At 50.0% G+C, this 18,813-nt stretch overlaps 1 protein-coding gene across 3 annotated transcripts in view; it reads right to left on the bottom strand.

Moving 5' to 3' along the window:
- Nucleotides 1-18,813, bottom strand: part of LOC140396978 (phytanoyl-CoA hydroxylase-interacting protein-like) — a 91,921-nt gene that overhangs the window by 7,960 nt on the left and 65,148 nt on the right. For all 3 annotated transcript variants that reach the window (XM_072485980.1, XM_072485979.1, XM_072485981.1), the window contains 2 exons: nt 6,776-6,950; nt 5,528-5,645 (listed from right to left, as the gene is read on the bottom strand). In XM_072485980.1, the coding sequence (XP_072342081.1) occupies nt 5,528-5,645; nt 6,776-6,950 (293 nt within the window). The remainder of the gene's footprint in view (nt 1-5,527; nt 5,646-6,775; nt 6,951-18,813) is intronic.

The raw sequence follows: 18,813 nt of genomic DNA, 5'->3' as shown, positions 1-18,813 counted from the left end.
TACAGCACGGGTTAGATACAGAGTAAAGCTCCCTCTACACTGTCCCCATCAAACACTCCCAGGACAGGTACAACACGGGGTTAGATACAGAGTAAAGCCCCCTCTACACTGTCCCCATTAAACACTCCCAGGACAGGTACAGCACGGGGTTAGATACAGAGTAAAGCTCCCTCTACACTGTCCCCATGAAACACTCCCAGGACAGGTACAGCATGGGGTTAGATACAGAGTAAAGCTCCTCTACACTGCCTCATCAAACACTCCCAGGACAGGTACAGCACGGGGTTAGATACAGAGTAAAGCTCCCTCTACACTGTCCCCATCAAACACTCCCAGGACAGGTACAGCACGGGGTTAGATACAGAGTAAAGCTCCCTCTACACTGTCCCCATCAAACACTCCCAGGACAGGTACAGCACGGGGTTAGATACAGAGTAAAGCTCCCTCTACACTGTCCCCATCAAACACTCCCAGGACAGGTACAGCACGGGGTTAGATACAGAGTAAAGCTCCCTCGACACTGTCCCATCAAACACTCCCAGGACAGGTACAGCACGGGGTTAGATACAGAGTAAAGCTCCTCTACACTGCCTCATCAAACACTCCCAGGACAGGTACAGCACGGGGTTAGATACAGACTAAAGCTCCCTCTACACTGTCCCCATCAAACACTCCCAGGACAGGTACAGCACGGGGTTAGGTGCAGAGTAAAGCCCCCTCTACACTGTCCCCATTAAAAACTCCCAGGACAGGTACAGCACGGGTTAGATACAGAGTAAAGCTCCCTCTACACTGTCCACATCAAACACTCCCAGCACAGGTACAGCACGGGGTTAGATACAGAGTAAAGCTCCTCTACACTGCCTCATCAAACACTCCCAGGACAGGTACAGCTCGGGGTTAGATACAGAGTAAAGCTCCCTCTACACTGTCCCCATCAAACACTCCCAGGACAGGTACAGCACGGGGTTAGATACAGAGTAAAGCTCCTCTACACTGCCTCATCAAACACTCCCAGGACAGGTACAGCTCGGGGTTAGATACAGAGTAAAGCCCCCTCTACACTGTCCCCATTAAACACTCCCAGGACAGGTACAGCACGGGGTTAGATACAGAGTAAAGCTCCCTCTACACTGTCCCCATGAAACACTCCCAGGACAGGTACAGCATGGGGTTAGATACAGAGTAAAGCTCCTCTACACTGCCTCATCAAACACTCCCAGGACAGGTACAGCACGGGGTTAGATACAGAGTAAAGCTCCCTCTACACTGTCCACATCAAACACTCCCAGGACAGGTACAGCACGGGGTTAGATACAGAGTAAAGCTCCTCTACACTGTCCCCATCAAACACTCCCAGGACAGGTACAGCACGGGGTTAGATACAGAGTAAAGCTCCCTCTACACTGTCCCCATCAAACACTCCCAGGACAGGTCCAGCACAGGGTTAGATACAGAGTAAAGCTCCCTGTACACTGTCCCCATCAAACACTCCCAGGACAGGTACAGCACGGGGGTTAGATACAGAGTAAAGCTCCCTCTACACTGTCCCCATCAAACACTCCCAGGACAGGTACAGCACGGGGTTAGATACAGAGTAAAGCTCCTCTACACTGCCTCATCAAACACTCCCAGGACAGGTACAGCACGGGGTTAGATACAGACTAAAGCTCCCTCTACACTGTCCCCATCAAACACTCCCAGGACAGGTACAGCACGGGGTTAGATGCAGAGTAAAGCCCCCTCTACACTGTCCCCATTAAAAACTCCCAGGACAGGTACAGCACGGGTTAGATACAGAGTAAAGCTCCCTCTACACTGTCCACATCAAACACTCCCAGGACAGGTACAGCACGGGGTTAGATACAGAGTAAAGCTCCCTCTACACTGTCCCCATCAAACACTCCCAGGACAGGTACAGCACGGGGTTAGATACAGAGTAAAGCTCCCTCGACACTGTCCCATCAAACACTCCCAGGACAGGTACAGCACGGGGTTAGATACAGAGTAAAGCTCCTCTACACTGCCTCATCAAACACTCCCAGGACAGGTACAGCACGGGGTTAGATACAGACTAAAGCTCCCTCTACACTGTCCCCATCAAACACTCCCAGGACAGGTACAGCACGGGGTTAGGTGCAGAGTAAAGCCCCCTCTACACTGTCCCCATTAAAAACTCCCAGGACAGGTACAGCACGGGTTAGATACAGAGTAAAGCTCCCTCTACACTGTCCACATCAAACACTCCCAGCACAGGTACAGCACGGGGTTAGATACAGAGTAAAGCTCCTCTACACTGCCTCATCAAACACTCCCAGGACAGGTACAGCTCGGGGTTAGATACAGAGTAAAGCTCCCTCTACACTGTCCCCATCAAACACTCCCAGGACAGGTACAGCACGGGGTTAGATACAGAGTAAAGCTCCTCTACACTGCCTCATCAAACACTCCCAGGACAGGTACAGCTCGGGGTTAGATACAGAGTAAAGCTCCCTCTACACTGTCCCCATCAAACACTCCCAGGACAGGTACAGCACGGGGTTAGATATAGACTAAAGCTCCCTCTACACTGTCCCCATCAAACACTCCCAGGACAGGTACAGCACGGGGTTAGATACAGAGTAAAGCCCCCTCTACACTGTCCCCATCAAAAACTCCCAGGACAGGTACAGCACGGGTTAGATACAGAGTAAATCTCCCTCTACACTGTCCCCATCAAACACTCCCAGGACAGGTACAGCATGGGGTTAGATACAGAGTAAAGCCCCCTCTACACTGTCCCCATCAAACACTCCCAGGACAGGTACAGCACGGGGTTAGATACAGAGTAAAGCTCCGTCTACACTGTCCCATCAAACACTCCCAGGACAGGTACAGCACGGGGTTAGATACAGAGTAAAGCTCCTCTACACTGCCTCATCAAACACTCCCAGGACAGGTTCAGCACGGGGTTAGATACAGAGTAAAGCTCCCTCTACACTGTCCCCATCAAACACTCCCAGGACAGGTACAGCACGGGGTTAGATACAGAGTAAAGCTCCCTCTACACTGTCCCCATCAAACACTCCCAGGACAGGTCCAGCACAGGGTTAGATACAGAGTAAAGCTCCCTCTACACTGTCCCCATCAAACACTCCCAGGACAGGTACAGCATGGGGGTTAGATACAGAGTAAAGCTCCCTCTACACTGTCCCCATCAAACACTCCCAGGACAGGTACAGCACGGGGTTAGATACAGAGTAAAGCTCCTCTACACTGCCTCATCAAACACTCCCAGGACAGGTACAGCACGGGGTTAGATACAGACTAAAGCTCCCTCTACACTGTCCCCATCAAACACTCCCAGGACAGGTACAGCACGGGGTTAGGTGCAGAGTAAAGCCCCCTCTACACTGTCCCCATTAAAAACTCCCAGGACAGGTACAGCACGGGTTAGATACAGAGTAAAGCTCCCTCTACACTGTCCACATCAAACACTCCCAGGACAGGTACAGCACGGGGTTAGATACAGAGTAAAGCTCCCTCTACACTGTCCCCATCAAACACTCCCAGGACAGGTACAGCACGGGGTTAGATACAGAGTAAAGCTCCCTCTACACTGTCCCCATCAAACACTCCCAGGACAGGTACAGCACGGGGTTAGAACCTGAGTAAACTCCCTGTACATGATCAGATACAGAGTGAAGCTGTAGATCTGAGCATTCTGCCACAAGGCAGCAGCAGCAGGGGTTTAGGAAGCTGACCATATGTTAACTGTCTCTCAATGACGATCCAATTGATATTATTACTACAACCTCCATTTAAAATGCACCTTTGGCAAAGTTTAATGTTCACAGGGATCGATGCAAATGGAAAGTGACACTGTACCACATACGGAGCAAGCTTTAGGTCATCTGCTTTACATGACTTGTTGCCAAGTGTTGTTTTTTTAATGCTCCTGGAAAATGTTTAATTAGATTAACTTGTTGCCGTTAAATGTCCCAAGGTGACTGACAGGAGCATTATGAAATAAGTTTGACACTGAGCCACGTACCAGGTTTAAGTGAGCAAAAGGATTGGTCAAAACAGCATTTGAAAGAGGAAAGAGAGACTGGGGCGGATCGTAAATCAGCGATGCTGAAGAAGCAGATATTAGAGGAACGCAGATATCAGAGAGGTCGGTGAGCTGGAGGCGATGGCCGAGATTGGGAGAAGTCAGGCAACATCCGGATTTGAAAACGAGGCTGAGACGTTTTTATTCTTGGTTGGAGATTCTAAAACTAGGGGCATGGTCTAAAAATTAGGGCTGGACCGTTCAGGAGAGATGTTAGGAAAAACTTCACTCAAACGGTGGTAGAGGTTTGGAACTCTCTCCCACAAAGAGCAATCAAAGCGAGATCGGTTGTTCATTTTAAATTTGAGATCGATTTTTGTTCAGAAAAGGGGTTAAGGGATATGGGGCAAATGCAGGTAGGCCTCAGATCAGCCATGATCTCATTGAATGGTGGGACAGGCTCGAGGGGCAGAATGGCCCACTCCCGTTCCTATGTATGCATCTCCAGGTGGCGAGCCTCACTGAAGGGTGAATGGGTCTTAGTTTGAGTTGGGACATGGACCGTCAGGCTTCAGACAAGATCGTGGGCGCGATTCTCCGCTCCCGCGCCGGTTGGGAGAATCGCCTGGGTCGCCAAATTTTCCCGCGACGCCGGTCTGCCGCCCTCCCGCAATTCACGGAAGGGGCCAGATCGGCACAATCGCGTTTTGCGCGGCGCAGTACAGTGAATCGCCCGAGACAGCCAAAATGGCGATTCTCCGGCACCCCCGCGATTCTCCGGCCCGGATGAGCCGAGCAGCCTGCCCAAAACGGCGGGTTCCCCCCGGCGCCGTCCACACCTGGTCGCTGCCGGCGGGAATAGCGCGCGAACGCTGATGGGGGTGGGGGGCCTGCGGGGGGGGCGAGGGGGGATCCTGCACTGGGGGGGGGCCCTCAAATGGGGTCTGGCCCGCGATCGGTGCCCACTGATCGTCGGGCCGGCCTCTCTGAAGGAGGACCTCCTTTCTTCCGCAGCCCCACAAGATCCATCAGACATCTTCTTGCGGGGCGGACTCAGAGAGGACGGCAACCCGCGCATGCGCGGGTGACGCCAGTTCTGCGGCGCTGGCCGCGTCATGTATGCGGCGCCGCCTTTACCCGGCGCCAAGGCCTGGCGCGCGTAAATGACGCGGCGCCACTCCTAGCCCATTATCGGGCCCTGAATCGGTCGGGATAGGGGCCGTTTCGCGCCGTCGTGAACCTCGACGGCGCGAACACTCTGCCTCCATTTCGGAGAATCCCACCCCCTGTTTACGGAGGCTGGCCAGCAGATGATTGAAACCATCAAGCCTGGAGCTTCCAAAGGCATGGACGAGGATTTCTGTAGCCGATGGGCTGAGGCAGCGCGGAGACCGGTGAATTACAAGAGCTGGAGGTGGACAGTATCGGTGACGGGAGTGGACACGGGGCTGGGGTTTGAATGTCAGACAGAAACAGGCAGTAAATGTATCCCACCTGATGTATTCAAAGTATTCCTCCTGCTGATTCCGATAGAAGACAGAGAATCTCAGCATGCGTCCAGCAATCACTTCCGCCTTCTCCAGCAACTGTTTCAAGTGGGCAGTGGAATAATCTGGGAAACACATTCACAGAGACTCAGCTACAACATACAACACCGTCTACGAGGATATCTTGGAAAGTGTTAACATTTTCAGGATGTTTCTGGGAGAGTGTTAATATCTACAGAATATCTCTCATCGAGTGTTTATATTCACAGGATATCTCTTTGAGGTGATTCGAAAAATCCCTCTGCGAGACTGATAATATTTACAGAATATGTCTCGGAGACTGTTAATACTCTCAGGAGATCCCCTAGCTAATGTAAAGAGACTCCACTCTGTAGCTGCTATAGTAAGTGCAGCTTGAGGGATCTATCGGCTTTGAATCAATTATTCCCAAAGCTCTCCATCACCTCATGTCGAGGTCCGTTGAAGATGAGATTGGTCGCTAAGGTTAGTTAACAGCTCCATTATCAAACAGATCTGATAGTACCGAGCTGGAATATACCTGAAATGAGACATGTTGCTGAAGCTTTTCGTTTTGCACTCATCAAGACGAACATAAGAAGGTCAAATTTCAAACAATCACATTTTATACTGTAGGAGGAAAAGGGGTGATTGGTTGGTAGGCCAACTCTGATTAGACGAGGTGATGCCATGGAGAAAGCAAAAGGGGACTATAGGGTCCTCAAACTTGCTGATAATCAAAAAAGGGACGAGGCTTGGACATATTCCTTTTGTTTGCAGAGGATGAGTCCACGTGTATGAATGTATGTCACTTCGAGCAAGGGTAAATGAGCCACGTTATAAAGTTGACCAACTGTCTTACACTGCTCGTTAGTGTAGCTGCGAGCACTGATGATTGCTTGACAAATGCTGCCCAATCATGGAATCACATTTAACAGTAGATATTTTATTCCCCGTTGCATTCTCAATGGTAACGCCTCAGCTAATCAGTCAAGTTGCCAGCCAATCAATATCCTTTTCTCCTTGTTGCACAGATTGTTGGAATTGTTTGAAATTTGGCATTCTTGCATTTGTCCTGATGGGTGCAATATGAAAAAAATTCAGCGATACCTCTCTCTTTTCAGCAATATTTCACTCCATTGCGACCGCCAGAAGACAATCTAGAGGGTTTTTTTTCTGTCGGGTAGTCTCTCTGTTGCTCATTGAGCGTTGCAGTCCGTGCATTTCACATGCTCACCTCCAGTGCAGAATTCCACCACCTCACTCCAGTCCGACACGAGGTATTCTCCATCACTCTGCTTGATGGCGATTTGGACAGCGACGCTGTACTCTGTGCGGGGGCTCAGGAACCAGTGCCCCCGCACTGTCATCGGCAGTGCCACAGCCTTAGCCACCAGCTTGGTAGGGACATCCTGAATAGACAAAGACATCAGAATGAGCGTCATTGATTGCTGCCTCTGCTGTTAGCTTAAACTTGTACATGGAGGGGTTGATTCCAAAGCTCAGAGGGTTGGAACACGAGGACAGGCTGCACAGAAGAGGCTTGTGTTCCCTTGAGTGAGGAAGATTGAGGGATAATATTTTTTTTAAAATAATCATTATTGTCACATGTAGGCTTACATTAACACTGCAATGAAGTGACTGTGAAAAGCCCCTCGTCGCCACATTCCGGCGCCTGTTCGGGTCACAGAGGGAGAATTCAGAATGTCCAATTCACCTAACAAGCACGTCTTTCGGGACTTGTGGGAGGAAACCGGAGCACCCGGAGGAAACCCACGCAGACACGGGGAGAATGTGCAGACTACGCGCAGACAGTGACCCAAGCCGGGAATCGAACCTGGGACACTGACGCTGTGAAGCAACAGTGCGACCCACTGTGCTACTATGCCGCCGAATATTGAGAGATAATCTAACCAAGCTATTTAAAATGATAGGCTTAATGGAGAGAAACTATCCGATGAGGGAAGAGATGGAGTGGACAGGATAAAATTGCTTCCCTTGGTGGAGAATTCGAGAACCGGGGACACAGATTCATGATAAGTGGCAGAAGGTGTAGAGAGGACGTGAGGAAACCTTATGACCCAGTAGGAGACTGGAATTGGTGGAGGCAGAAACCCTAAACTCTTTTTAAAAAGTACCTGGATCTAGGGGCAGCACGGTGGCGCTATGGTTAGCACTGCAGCCTCACGGCGCCGAGGTCCCAGGTTCAGTCCCGGCTCTGGGTCACTGTCAGTGCGGAGTTTGCACATTCTCCCCGTGTCTGCGTGGGTTTCGCCCCCACAACCCAAAGATGTGCAGGGTAGGTGGATTGGCCACGCTAATTGCCCTTTAATTGGGAAAAAATGAACTGGAAACTCTTAAAAAAAAAAAAAAAATTTAAGTACCTGGATCTGCAAGTTATGTGCTGTAAGCTACAGGGCTACGGACCGGGTGCAGGAAGGTGCGATTAGAAAAGGCACCTGGGTATCCTCGGGCTAGCATTGATCAGATGGGCTGAATGGCCTCCTCTGATGTACCTTTTCCATGAGGGGAGCCTAAAACAAGGGGGAATTCAGCAGGCATTTCTCCAGTGCGTTTTCAACGTTTCAATCCCTGAATCCCATTTGACGTGTCCCACGCTCTCCCAAATGGCTCCCTCGATCGTCCTGACTTTCCCCTCTTGCAGGTGGCTTTCCTTTCGGCTGTGATTTCAGCGAGTGACGACGGCGTTTTGTCTGGCTGCTTGTGGCGGAGGAATACTGGGCCCATCACCCTGACCCAGCCTTGCTTCATCGGGTCAGGGTGAGGATCAGATCGAGGGAGCCTGTCACTGACCCGTGAAGGACTGCGCGATGGTGCGTGTGGGGTCGCAGTCAGGAGACCTTGAATTCCAATTGCGACTCAGCAGAGCGTGTCTTACATCACAGCCTGAGCACTGCTGCTTGTGGGATTATGGGCTCCTCACAGCCTCTCGTTCCTGCAGTTAAATCAGCACTCCTTCGACCCCGGGTGAGGGAACGCTGCCCCCTGCTGTGACCCCTGAGCCCATCCCTGAGGCCCGGGCCCGGGAAATAATGCTGGACACAGAGAATAGTCTGAATGGGCCTAGGCCTTCGCAGTTTCCTAACTAGTGTGTCCGATTCTCGTCGCCAACTTGAGAAAGGGTGTGAGGATCGTCCAGAAGGTGCGGAGGGAGGCTTACCAGAGCGGTTCCAGGGGATGAGGAGAGTTTTAGCTCCGAAGGGTAGGTCAGAGAAATAGGGGTTGTCCTCCTCGGAGCCAAGGAGATTGAGGAGAGATTTGATCGAGGTGGACAAGATTGTGTCAGGTTTAGAATTCTCCGTCCATTAGGATTCTCTTATCCCACTGGCGGCGCACTCCCGCCGGTGGGTCACCCGGCAGCTTGGGGTGGGAAATCCCGCCTCCAGCGAACGACGCCCTGCCGAGAAACATGCGCTAGGGGGACCAGTGGATCCCGCCCACGGTCAACAACAAAAAGCTGTTTCCATTAGCTAAAGATACAAGGGTTAGTGGGGGAGAGACACAGACTTAAAGCTTCGGACAAAAGATACAGGCGGGATTGTGAGGAGGAACGTTTTATTTACACAGCGAGCGGTCAGGAGCCGGAACCTGCTGCCTACGAGAGTGGTGGAAGCGGTGACGTTGAACGATTTCAGAAGGAGGTGTGATGGACACGATGGAAATAAACTTGCAGGAATTAGAACAGGTGGGGGGTGAACGGGACTGACTGGATTAAGCAACCACCGCTACATTAAACACGGAATGTCTTCAAATATCATCACTCATTGTCTCCCAATTCCAAGTGCTGACTCATATTCCAGCAGTTCCAGTTTTCGAGTCCTTATCATTGAAGATGCAGTGTGGTGACAGTGTTTGAGTCTGAGAAATCATCACACATTTATTTATAGATTGGTGCCCATCTCCAATCCCACCTTCTTTCAATTTAGACTGAGGAAAAATTGTTCTCACTTGCCTCTCTCTCTCTCAGGACAAAATCGTTGTCAGAGACATTGCAGCTCTGGTAATGGGGGTCTGGGTGGGGGGTGGGGGGGGCGGATTAGAATTCTCCACCTGGTGGTATGAGTGTGCAATTGCGCGCATGTTGCAGGCGGTGATCCCCAAATAAGGAAGGGTGCACCACTGTAAATGCAATATAGTGTGAATTTCGATTTAGCGACAAGGATTCAATTCAATGTCTCCCCCATGGGCAGTCTGAATCATGTGGTTTTGGGTTGAGGTAAACAGCACTGTCGGAGGTGCCATCTATCAGGGGGGGAGACATTAAGAGATCCCACCCCTGCCCTCCCTGGTGGATGGAAGAGAGCCGGTGGCGTGACTTTAGAAGAAGAGCTGGGAAGTTATCCCTGGAGCCCTGGTCAATATCTATTCCTCAACCAACATCACAAAAACAGATTGTTTCTCGCTCTCTCCCAAATGCCACGACTGCGAGAATAGCAAATTATTCACGTGTTGCCGAGCGTGAGGGCAGTCACGGCGGGGGAATTGTGAGCGGTTATATATTCTGCTCTTATCTATCACGCACAGTAACAAGCCAAGGCCGGGATGATGGTTTCCGAGGCAACGGTTGCTTGTAGTGCTGCTTGCTGTTTGACTAGAATGCAGGTTGAGCCGACAGAGGTGGGAATGCGGCGGGGGGGGGGGGGGGGGGGGGGGGGGGGGGAGTAGTTGTCGGAGATCTCATGGCTTTGATATTCGCTGTAGCTCGCAATATTTGTTACAAGCCAGGATGGTAGAAAGACGCAGAGCACACAGCTTTCAAACATAGCGGGGGGGGGGGAACAGGAAGCGTCACCAAGTGCTGGCAAATGGCTTTAGAATAGGTGTTTCTTTCTGACTAAACGCAATGGGCCGAAGGGCCTTTTCTGTGCCGCAAGCCTGTATAACTCAATGATATACACCACGGACATGTGTGCTATGTAACAGCCCGACTGGCAGAGAAACCAATATCATACATTGATTCCCGGGGTGAGTTACAGGCTGGGGTCTAATCGGGAGGTTCGGCGGGGAGGTGGGTTAATATATCAAACAACATAAACCTGGGAATTCAATCAAGGGGTTTGTGGAGCGGAGTTCGTATGTACATTTTGTGACGGCCACGAAGAATCCAGCACGAGTTTTAAGGATACAAAGTAATAACATTTATTTACAATAACATATATATATATATATATAACAGTAGCAGTAACTTCCCTTGCTGCATACTCCTTCCTGCTGGTTCCTGAACTGGCCAGCTTTATTTATACTAGGAGTTTACTAATGGTTTCTCCGCCCCCCTCATTGGGGAAGCTCATACTCCCACAGGATTGTGGGATTGTCATTAGTCTCCAGCCAATGGTAAGTAGGCAGGTTATAACATCCCTCCCCCACAAAGCCCAAGGAATCCACCGAAGACCCTGGCGAAGGAGGGCGTCGGACTCGTTTGGCCGCAGGCCGGACACCATTTGCACGCGGCGCTGGATCAGGCGGTGTGTAATGAGACGGAGACCGGCGCTTCTGTGATGAACAGTGCAACGGTTGTACATCCACGGCCCGTGGACCCGAGGATTCCCCCCCCGATGCATCCTGTGTCTCCATCTCGGAGTCAGACTCTGTTGCCTCCGTCATGTCAGCGTTTCTATCTCCATTCGGTTCCGTAACGACCTGCGCAGGCTTCGAGTGAGGCACCAGTGGAAGATTGTGAGGACTACCTTCCCTTGTCTCTGTGGCTGTAGAAATTAGCTCTGGGGGCGGGGAATCTTTTGAGGGATAGTTTTCTGGACCGAACGTGGTCTACATGTTTGCGCTGGAGACGGCCCTGGGCTTGCACCTGGTAAGAATAGGGCCCGTTTGGCGAAAGATTGCACCAGGAACCCATTGGGCACCACCAGCAAAATTCCGAACGAACACTGGGTCACCGGGCGCAAACTGCCGAATCGGCCGATGCCGAGGAAATCCCTGTCCCTGCCGTTCTTGTGTGCGGCGTACTTTTGCGCCAATGTCCGGGAAAACCATACTAAGGCGGGTGCGAAGTCTCCGGCCCATTAGGAGTTCTGCGGGAGCTACCCCAGTCACTGCTTGGGGGGTGGTCCTATACGTAAACAAAAAGCAAGCCAGTCTCGTGTCCATTGATCCGGAAGACTGCTTCTTTAGGCCTCTTTTGAATGTCTGCACTGCGCGCTCTGCCAACCCATTTGAAGCCGGGTGGTAAGGGGCAGTGCGGATATGGCGGATGCCGTTCATCTTTATGAACCTCGCAAACTCCTCACTCATGAATGGAGTGCCATTATCCGTGACCAGCACCTCGGGGAGGCTATGCATACTAAACGGTAAACGCATCTTTTCAATTGTTGCGCAGGACGTTGTCCCCTGCATCTTATGCACCTCTAGCCATTTAGACTGGGCGTCAATTAGTAGAAGGAACATGGATCCTTGAAAAGGGCCTGCGAAATCTGCATGCAAGCGTGCCCAAGGCCGCCCTGGCCATTCCCAGTGATGTAGGGGCGCGGCCGGCGGAAGCTTCTGATGCTCCTGGCAAATGGAGCAGTTTTGGGCCACCTTCTCAATGTCGGTGTCGAGGCCTGGCCACCAGACATAACTCCGGGCCAATATTTTCATTTTGGTCACGCCTGGATGCCCATTGTGCAAGTCTGTTAGTATCAGCTCCTGGCCTTTTTCCGGGACAATCACACGCGTCCCCCACAAGAGGATGCCGTCTTCCACGCTGAATTCTGACAGCTTGGAGGAAAATGCCCGCAACTCGCCTGGGAGCTGTCGATGCTGCCCACCATACAGGACTATGTGCCGTACCTTTGACAGGACTGGCTCCGTCTGGGTCCACTCACAGATCTGTGATGCCGTGACAGGCAAGGTGTCCATAAAATTTAGAGTTGCAACCACCTCACCGGTCGTGGGGGTCGACATGGGGCCGGTCGATAAAGGCAATCGGCTCAGTGCGTCGGCATTTGCTATCTGCGTACCTGGTTTGTGCTCCAGAGAATACTCGTATGCAGCAAGCAACAAAGCCCAGCGCTGGATCTGTGCAGAAGCAATGGGCGGTATTGGCTTATCCTCTCTGAAAAGTCCCAGCAGAGGCTTATGATCAGTCACGATAGTGAAATGGCAGCCATACACGTACTGGTGGAAGCGTTTCACCGCAGAAACCACTGCCAGGCCCTCCTTCTCGATCTGCGTGTACTTTTTCTCCGCTGCAGTCAATGTGCGGGAGGCGAAAGCTATCGGTCGCTCGGCCCCGTTCTCCATCTTGTGGGACAGGACGGCCCCAATACCATACGGGGATGCATCACATGTGACGAGCAAAGGCTTTCAAGGATCATAGTGGGTTAGTAACCCAGACGACGACAATTGTTGCTTTACCCGCCGGAAAGCGGTTTCTTGCGGCTGACCCCAAACCCAGGTGTGATTTTTCTTTAGCAGAAGGTGCAAAGGGGCCAGCGTAGTTGCCAGATTGGGGAGGAATTTCCCGTAATAGTTTACGAGACCGAGAAAAGAACGAAGATGCGAAGTGTCAGTCGGGGCGGGGGCATGTTGAATTGCACGCACCTTCTCTGCGACGGGGTGCAAACCTTTGCGGTCCACCCGATAACCTAGGTAGACTACTTCCTTTGCCTGGAATACGCACTTTGTGTGACGTAAACGGACTCCAGCCTCCGAAAGGCGTCTAAGGACAGCCTCCAGATTTTCCAAATGTTCCTGCTCCGATGTCCCTGTAATCAAAACGTCATCTAAGTAGAGAGCCACACGTGGTAAACCTCTCAAAATGCCCTCCATAACACGTTAAAAAATTGCGCAGGCAGAGGATACTCCAAAGGGCAACCGTGTATATTCATACAGGCCCCGGTGTGTATTAATCGTTACATATGGTCGGGAGGCAGGGTCCAGCTCCAACTGCAGGTAGGCGTGACTCATATCTAATTTTGTGAACGAGAGTCCACCTGCAAGTTTCGCGTAGAGATCCTCTATGTAAGGCATTGGATATCGGTCGAGTCGGGAAACCGTATTCACTGTAAGTTTATAGTCGCCACACAAGCGAACTGTGGCATCTGGCTTCATTACAGGTACAATTGGTGCTGCCCAGTCAGCAAAACGGACGGGCCTGATAATACCCAAACTCTCCAAACAAGTGAGCTCCCCTTCTACCTTCTCGAGCAAGGCGTAAGGCACTGGGCGCGCCCGGAAATAGCGCGGCGTGACTCCTGGTTCGACTTGGATACGGGCTACGGCCCCTTTTATTTTCCCCAAACCAGGCTGGAATACATCTGGGTATCGTCCTAGCACCTCAGTCAACCCTTCAGAAACTGTTTGGAGGATGTGCTGCCATTGCAACCGCAAATGGCGCAACCAGTCCCGACCCAACAGGCTGGGCCCATGGCCGCGCACCACGATAAGTGGGAAACTCCCCTCCTGGCGTCCATAAACAACAGGGGTCATTGTAGTTCCTGCAATGTCCAGTGGTTCCCCCGTGTAGGTGGCCAACTTGGCCTGTGAGTCGGTTAATGTAAGGGTCTGTATACCCTGCTTGATGCGGTTGAATGTCCTCTGGGCGATCACGGAGACCGCTGCGCCAGTGTCCAACTCCATCTCAAGCGGTGGCCATTGACCCGTACTGTCACCTTAATGGGGGCCACACGGGGAGCTGCCACACAATGCAGCTGCAGGCAGTCATCCTCCGTCTCCACGTCCTCAGGAGTAGTCGTCGCAGGTTCATCCACATGGAAGGTACGGCCTCTGGGCTGGTCCCAGTTACGGCCCCTGGGCTGGTCCCAGTTTTGGTCGGAACGACGGCGCCTCTGGCGCCCCCAGGACCGCCGTCCACGACGGGGTTGGCGCCTACAAGTCTGACATGGACATGGCTCCTCATCCATTGGTACTGGAGAAGGCTCCCTTCGGGGAGGAATGTCTGATGGCCACTGGCGTCGGTCCGGACGTTGCCTCGCCCAAGGTACCGCAGGAGTGCGGGGGGACGTTTTCGGACGGAAGGGGTTGCGCCCCAAGGCATGCACTTCCATTCCCTGTAGCTACTGCACTCCTCGTTCTGCGCTCTCTTGGGACAATACTATTTGAATGGCCTGTTGAAAAGTCAATGTTGGCTCAGCTAACAACTTTCTCTGGGTGGCCGCATTGTTAATACCGCAAACCAAACGGTCGCGTAATATTTCTGACAAGGTCTCACCATAGTCACAGTACTCCGCAATCCTGCGTAGCCTGGATAGAAAATCGGCAAGCGATTCTCCAGGGGTCCTCTCAGCGGTATTAAACCGGTAACGCTGGACTATCGTGGACGGGGTTGGGTTAAAATGTTGCCCCACTATATTCACAAGTTCATCAAACGTTTTGGTGTCCGGCGCAGCTGGGTACGTAAGGCTCCTAATCACCCCAAACGTATGCGGGCTGCAGGCGGTGAGCAATATGACCACCTGGCGCTCGTTTTCGGTGATATTGTTTGCCCGGAAATAGTAACGCATCCGTTGTGTGTACTGGTTCCAGCTTTCCAGCGCAGCATCAAAAACATCCAAACGTCCGTACAGAGGCATGGTATATTAGAAAACAACTTCCAACCTGTATCCGACAAAAATCCAGGGAGGTGGCATCAGCAGTGTAGACAGCTATTCACTTTAACCTTCGTCGCCAGTTTTGTGAGGGCCACGAAGAATCCAGCATGAGTTTTAAGGATACAAAGTAATAACATTTATTTACAATAACATATATATAACAGCAGCAGCAACTTCCCTTGCTGCACACTCCTTCCTGCTGGTTCCTAAACTGGCCAGCTTTATTTATACTAGGAGTTTACTAATGGTTTCTCCGCCCCCCCCCCCTCATTGGGGAAGCTCATACTCCCACAGGATTGTGGGATTGTCATTAGTCCCCAGCCAATGCGAAGTAGGCAGGTTATAACAGTACAGTAACAGAATCTAGGAGTGCGTTACAGAGTGGAATCTAATCGATGTGTTGAGATATATACAGCAACAGATGCTTGAGAATGAGCCAAAGACTGAAATCTAATGAGGTGTTGGGCCAGAGTTGGAATTTATGTGTAGAATAACTGAAATCGAGGAGTGAGTCGTAAAATGAAATCTAGGGATTTGGGTGGTGTACATATAGATTAATAGATACCGGGGAGTGAGTTACAGACTGGAATCTAATCGAGGGGTTCGGGGTGGTTTACATATAGAATAACAGATACCCGGGAGTGAGTTCAGACTGGAATCTAATCGAGGGGTTCGGGGTGGTTTATATATAGAATATCAGACCCCAGGGAGTGAGTTACAGACTGGAATCTAATCGAGGGGTTCAGGGTGGTTTATATATAGAATAACAGATACCCGGGAGTGAGTTACAGACTGGAATCTAATCGAGGGGTTCGGGGCGGTTTATATATAGAATAACAGATACCCGAGAGTGAGTTACAGACTGGAATCTAATCGAGGGGTTTGGGATGGTTTATGTATAGAATAACAGATCCCCGGGAGTGAGTTACAGACTGGAATCTAATTAAGGAGTTCAGAGTGGTTTATATATAGCATAACAGATATCCGGGACTGAGTTACAGTCTGGAATCTAATTGAGGGGTTCAGGGTGGTTTATATATATAGAATAACAGATACCCGGGAGTGAGTTACAGACTGGAATCTAATCGAGGGTTTCAGGGTGGTTTATATATAGAATAACTGATCCCCGGGAGTGAGTTACAGACTGGAATGTAATCGAGGGGTTCAGGGTGGTTTATATGTAGAATAACAGATCCCCGGGATTGAGTTACAGACTGGAATCTAATCGAGGGGTTCAGGTGGTTTATATATAGAATAACTGATCCCCGGGAGTGAGTTACAGACTGGAATCTAATTGATGGCATTGGGGTGGTTTATATATAGAATAACAGATACCCGGGAGTGAGTTACAGACTGGAATCTAATCGAGGGGTTCGGGGTGGTTTATATATAGAATAACAGATACCCGGGAGTGAGTTATAGACTGGAATCTAATCGAGGGGTTCAGGATGGTTTATATATAGAATAACAGATACCTGGGAGTGAGTTACAGACTGGAATCTAATCGAGGGGTTCGGGGTGGTTTATAAACAGAATAACAGATCCCCGGGAGTGAGTTACAGACTGGAATCTAATCGAGGGGTTCAGGGTGGTTTATATATAGAATAACAGATACCCGGCTGTGAGTTACAGACTGGAATGTAATCGAATGGTTCAGGGTGGTTTATATATAGAATAACTGAACCCCGGGATTGAGTTTCAAACTGGAATCTAATCAAGGGGTTCAGGGTGGCTTATATATAGAATAACAGATACCCGGGAGTGAGTTCAGACTGGAATCTAATCGAGGGGTTCTGGGTGGTTTATATATAGAATAACAGATACCTGGGAGTGAGATACAGACTGGAATGTAATCGAGGGGTTCAGGGTGGTTTATATATAGAATAACAGATACCCGGGAGTGAGTTACAGACTGGAGTCTAATCGAGGGTTTCAGGGTGGTTTATATATAGAATAACAGATACCCGGGAGTGAGTTACAGACTGGAATCTAATCGAGGGGTTTGGGGTGGTTTATATATAGAACAACTGATACCCGGGAGTGAGTTACAGACTAGAATCTAATCGAGGGGTTTGGGGTGGTTTATATATAGAATAACAGATACCGGGGAGTGAGTTACAGACTGGAATCTAATCGAGGGGTTCAGGTGGTTTATATATAGAATAACAGATACCCGGGAGTGAGTTACAGACTGGAGTCTAATCGAGGGTTTCAGGGTGGTTTATATATAGAATAACAGATACCCGGGAGTGAGTTACAGACTGGAATCTAATCGAGGGGTTCAGTGTGGTTTATATATAGAATAACAGATACCCGGGAGTGAGTTACAGACTGGAATCTAATCGAGGGGTTCGGGGTGGTTTATATACAGAATAACAGATACCCGGGAGTGAGTTACAGACTGGAATCTAATCGAGGGGTTCAGGGTGGTTTATATATAGAATAACAGATACCCGGGAGTGAGTTACAGACTGGAATCTGATTGAGGGGTTCAGGGTGGTTTATATATAGAATAACAGATACCTGGGAGTGAGTTACAGACTGGAATCTAATCGAGGGGTTCAGGCTGGTTTATATATAGAATAACAGATACCCGGGAGTGAGTTACAGACTGGAATCTAATCGAGGGGTTCGGGGCGGTTTATATATAGAATAACAGATACCCGAGAGTGAGTTACAGACTGGAATCTAATCGAGGGGTTTGGGATGGTTTATGTATAGAATAACAGATCCCCGGGAGTGAGTTACAGACTGGAATCTAATTAAGGAGTTCAGAGTGGTTTATATATAGCATAACAGATATCAGGGACTGAGTTACAGTCTGGAATCTAATTGAGGGGTTCAGGGTGGTTTATATATATAGAATAACAGATACCCGGGAGTGAGTTACAGACTGGAATCTAATCGAGGGTTTCAGGGTGGTTTATATATAGAATAACTGATCCCCGGGAGTGAGTTACAGACTGGAATGTAATCGAGGGGTTCAGGGTGGTTTATATGTAGAATAACAGATCCCCGGGATTGAGTTACAGACTGGAATCTAATCGAGGGGTTCAGGTGGTTTATATATAGAATAACTGATCCCCGGGAGTGAGTTACAGACTGGAATCTAATTGATGGCATTGGGGTGGTTTATATATAGAATAACAGATACCCGGGAGTGAGTTACAGACTGAAATCTAATCGAGGGGTTCGGGGTGGTTTATATATAGAATAACAGATACCCGGGAGTGAGTTATAGACTGGAATCTAATCGAGGGGTTCAGGATGGTTTATATATAGAATAACAGATACCTGGGAGTGAGTTACAGACTGGAATCTAATCGAGGGGTTCGGGGTGGTTTATAAACAGAATAACAGATCCCCGGGAGTGAGTTACAGACTGGAATCTAATCGAGGGGTTCAGGGTGGTTTATATATAGAATAACAGATACCCGGCTGTGAGTTACAGACTGGAATGTAATCGAATGGTTCAGGGTGGTTTATATATAGAATAACTGAACCCCGGGATTGAGTTTCAAACTGGAATCTAATCAAGGGGTTCAGGGTGGTTTATATATAGAATAACAGATACCCGGGAGTGAGTTCAGACTGGAATCTAATCGAGGGGTTCTGGGTGGTTTATATATAGAATAACAGATACCTGGGAGTGAGATACAGACTGGAATGTAATCGAGGGGTTCAGGGTGGTTTATATATAGAATAA

This window comes from Scyliorhinus torazame, chromosome 20, assembly GCF_047496885.1.
Source record: "Scyliorhinus torazame isolate Kashiwa2021f chromosome 20, sScyTor2.1, whole genome shotgun sequence".
NCBI lineage: Eukaryota > Metazoa > Chordata > Chondrichthyes > Carcharhiniformes > Scyliorhinidae > Scyliorhinus > Scyliorhinus torazame.
The sequence above is the reverse complement of the archived record's forward strand: the minus strand, read 5'-3'. Positions and strand labels throughout refer to the sequence as shown.